Genomic DNA, 4,441 nt, shown 5'->3' on the forward strand with positions numbered 1-4,441 from the left:
AGACACATGATATTTTCATGCTGATTAATAGTCAGATTCCCAGTGCTAGTATTAGCAAGGCTAAGGATCAGTCATCAAAACATGAAAGCACTGACCTCTTATTAGAGTGTAGCGACACACGACAAAGTCGGAGGAGTAGGAATAAGAAGTGTCCTAAAAAAGTTCTAAAAGAAAGCTGAGAGATAGGATTGCACAGAAGAACACTAAATTTAGCAGAAGTCATAAAGATAAGATGAGTGATAGTAAGATATGGCAGAATAAGTTAGTGAATAAGACTAAAACAGGAAATTAATAATTCAAACCCTTCAAATGACTCTACACTTATGCCTAACATAAGCAACAGAGCATCCCAACAGAAGTGTTTGAAAGAAAGAGTTCCTGTAAGGCTAGTTAAAGTAACTGAAGTACCTGCAAGAAGTCAGTTTGTTGTTGAAGCTAAAGTAAATGACTTTAAGTATAATGAAGAAGTATTAGTTGAGCCTATTTAAATAGAAGAAACAGGAGTATATATAGTAGTATTAGTAAAGTGTCCGAAAGAGAGACAGTGCCTGTAAGTGTTAAATGTGAACAGAAAAAAAAGTGATACTACATAAGAACATAGTAGTAGGAAAGGCTAGTTGTAGAGAACAGTTATCTGCGGTAGGACAGCATAACATTAAGAATGTTAATAAACAGGCACAACAAAGTAGGATAGACTGGGATTCTATTTTAGGAAATATAGAACAGAAACATAAATGGGGTTTTATAAACTTGTTAGAAGAGTATAGAGATATATTTGTAGAAGATAATGACTAATGGTTGTACAAACAATAGTGTTAAATGATAATAAGCCTATAGCATAGAGACCTTATAGAGTGCCTGAAAAACATAGGGTTGAGTTAAAAGAATGTGTAAAAGAGATGCTCGAACAAGGTGTAATAGAGGATAGTAGTAGTCCGTATGCATCTCCAGTTGTATTAGTTTCTAAAAATGATGGAAAATTAAGGTTCCATGTGGATTTTCGGAAAGTGAATGGAGTAACAATTAAAGACATTTATCCATTACCTAATATCCAAGAAACCTTAGATAAGTTAGGTAAGAGTAAATACTTTTCCTCTATGGATTTACAAAGTGGATATTGGCAAATAGAGATAGAAGAAGAAGATAAAGCTAAAACAGCTTTTGTATTACCGTCAGGTAAACACCAGTTTAATAGAATGCCTTTTGGCTTATGCAAAGCCCCGTCAATATTCCACAGATTAATAGATGTTGTACTGTCAGGCTAGCTAAATTCAGAATGTTTTTATTACTTAGATGATGTTATAGTGTTCGCTGCAAGTTTTGAAGAGCACTTAGAGAGTTGAAGGCATGTATTTGATAGGTTAAGAAAGGCAAATTTAAAGATTAAACCAAGTAACTGTCAGTTTTTGAAAAATGACGTAGAATTCTTGGGTCATTTGGTGACTGCCGATGGTGTAAAGCCTGACCCTAAAAAGTTAGAAGTCGGTAAAAGTTATCCAGTACCTAAAACAGTGAAAGATTTGTAGGATTCTATAGATGATTTATACCACATTTTGCTTTATTAGCAAAACCTCTAATGGAATTCACTGAGAAATAAATAAAATATCAGTGGACAGGTTTTGCCATAAGTGCAGTTTTTATCACAGTTAGATGAAAATGGCAAGGAACACCCTGTAGTTTATCAGAGCAGGCAGTTAGGAAAAGCTGAAGTAAATTATTCAGTTACAGAATAAGAGTGCTTGGCTGTAGTGCATGGAATTAAAACCTTCCATTGCTATCTATATGGTAGAAACTTCACCATTATTACAGATCATGCACCATTGAAATGGTTAATTGACATTAAAGGACCCCTCCTCTAGATTAGCTAGATGTCTTTATTACTACAGGATTATAACTTTGAAATAATACATAGACCAGGTAGAAAACATTCTAACATAGATGCTTTAAGTAGAATAAGAATAGAAAATAACGAAACTTCAGAAAAACAAACAATTAATTAGATAAAAGAAGTACAAACTGAACAAGAAAACGAATTAGAAGTGATTTAGGATCAGATCATGTAATTAGTGAGCAAAAGAAAGATCCAGTGATAAGGGACTTATGCAACAAAGTAACACAATGAGAAGATATGGAATACATGCTAGATTCAGATATTTTATGTAGAAAAATTAAGGACAGTAGGTCTTTACAAATAGTTGTACCAGTTAAGAACAAAAGTCATGAAAACATATCATGACATACCTTTTGCAGCACACTTAGCTTTTGCTAAAACACATAGTAGGATAAGCAGAAGGTTCTTTTAGTTAAACATATGGAAGGACATTAAAGAGTACTGTGAATTGTGCTTAGAATGTCAAAAACGAAAAACCAGTCCACATTTAAGGAACGCTCCTTTACAAAGAATGCTGAGTTTAACAACACCTTTTCAGCTTGTAGCTATGGACATATTAGGCCCATTGCCTACATCCTATGCAGGAAATAAATACATGTTAGTAGTTGCAGACTGCTTAACCAGGTTTCCTGAGGCTATATGCTTACCTGACCAGAAAGCAGAAACAATAGCTAAAGCTTTTGTAAATGACATAATAGCTAGACATGGTATACCCCAATATCTATTAACAGATAGAGGTAGTAACTTCATTTCTAAGTTAATGAAGGAGATTTGTGAGTTGTTAGGTGTGAATAAAATCGAAACAACAGCTTATCATCCAGCTGCTAATGGTTTAGTGGAGAGATTTAATAGAGCCCTATTACATATGATCTCTCAATACTGTGAGAAAGATCAGAAAACTTGGGATGAGCAGATTCCCTTGTTACTATTAGCATGTGGAAGTGCTGAAAATGAGTCAACTCAGGAAAGTCCGTTCTTTTTATTGCATGGTAGAGATGTTATATTACCTATGCAAGAGATACTAGCTCCTAAGAAAAATAGTCATGCTATAGCTTATGACTATAAGGCAGAATTACTATAGAGAATGCAAATAGCATTTGAGTTAGCTGATGAACATTTAACTAAAGCTGCTGAAAGTAGAAAAAGACAAGTAAATAAAAAGGCACGGTTAATGATATAAAATTAGGGAATAAAGTATTGTTATACACTCCAATAGTTAAAAGAGGAAATATAAAAAAGTTAGCAAAGTTATGGAAAGATCCTTTTAGAGTCTTGAAACAGACTAGTCCAGTTAATTTTGAAATTCATGAAATCTATGGATAAAGTAAACAGTTTGTACTTGTGAACAGGTTAAAAAAAGTAAAGGGTTATAAGCCTTATCTGTATGAATGTGTAGAAGAAGAAACTAATAAAGCAGAAGCAGATAAGAGTATTCTTGAAGAGGCTGATAACTTAAGTGAGTTTGATTCATCTTTTTATGATGAAGAAAAAAATAATAGAACCAGAAATACCAGAAGAAAAAAAGAAATGATAACATAATACTAGGTGATGAGGTAATAACAACAGAGGATGCTCCAGTTATTAGTGGTAACAATAAGGATAGTAACTGACGATAATATCTCTAGTACCCCATTAATGACACAAGCTGATGTAGTGACCCATGATTACAATCTGAGATCACAAGGTTCTATATCAACTCAACCGGAAGTGACTCGTACCAGACAAAGGAAACGAGTATGATTCAATCCACATATAGTCATACACAGACCTAAGAGCAATGTAAATATGGTTAATGCTGTATCTTATGAAGCCAGTGTTACTAATGGCTTTAATAACATGATAGGTTATTTACAAAGTTATAAATAAGAAAAGTAGAATAAGATATATATACCTATATTTGTTATATGTTATTGTTTTAAATATTATATAAGTATTATTATTAAATATGGTTAATGCTGTATCTTATGAAGCCAGTGTTATTAATGCCTTTAATAACATGATAGGTTATTTACAAAGTTATAAATAAGAAAAGTAGAATAAGATATATACCTATATTTGTTATATGTTATTGTTTTAAATATTATATAAGTATTATAACTAATCATGTTATTTAGTAGTTATATCTTTAGGTTTATGGGGATTCTTATACTGTTGCTGACAAAGATTAACCAAACAGAATATGAGTATTCTGGCAGTAAAAAACAAGGTATAGAAAAATTCGAAAAATAACAAGAGTAACAGACAATGACCAGAAGTAAGAAGGAAATAAAGTTTATAATCAGTGACAGCAAGCCAAGAGATAAAAATCGACAGTGACAGCAAACCAAGAAATACACTATGTTAATGGGCAGAGACTTTCTATCAATGGGTGACAGTGTTATTGTGACTTGAATAAAGTGCGTGGGTTATGTGATGTGTGAGTGAGTGCATGTGTGTATGGTCGAGATGAGAACAGATCGAGTGGTGTGACTAAATGGTCTTTGCAAGAATGATGAGTAATAATGCCTTATGACCATAGGAAACTAGGACAAAAAGCCACTATAGTGGAAG

General features: G+C 32.9%; 1 protein-coding gene across 1 annotated transcript in view; it reads left to right on the plus strand.

The window, feature by feature from the left end:
• Nucleotides 1-899: 899 nt before the first annotated feature.
• The window catches only part of LOC106476144 (zinc finger protein 501-like), a gene marked incomplete at its 3' end in the record, with an annotated part of 16,506 nt that continues 12,964 nt past the window's right edge, over nt 900-4,441 (plus strand). Inside the window, exons 1-3 of the mRNA XM_022380082.1 lie at nt 900-1,074; nt 1,423-1,522; nt 2,319-2,334. Coding sequence (XP_022235790.1) covers nt 900-1,074; nt 1,423-1,522; nt 2,319-2,334 — 291 coding nt within the window. The remainder of the gene's footprint in view (nt 1,075-1,422; nt 1,523-2,318; nt 2,335-4,441) is intronic.

This window comes from Limulus polyphemus, unplaced genomic scaffold (genome assembly GCF_000517525.1).
Source record: "Limulus polyphemus unplaced genomic scaffold, Limulus_polyphemus-2.1.2 Scaffold9905, whole genome shotgun sequence".
NCBI classification, from domain to species: Eukaryota; Metazoa; Arthropoda; class Merostomata; order Xiphosura; family Limulidae; genus Limulus; species Limulus polyphemus.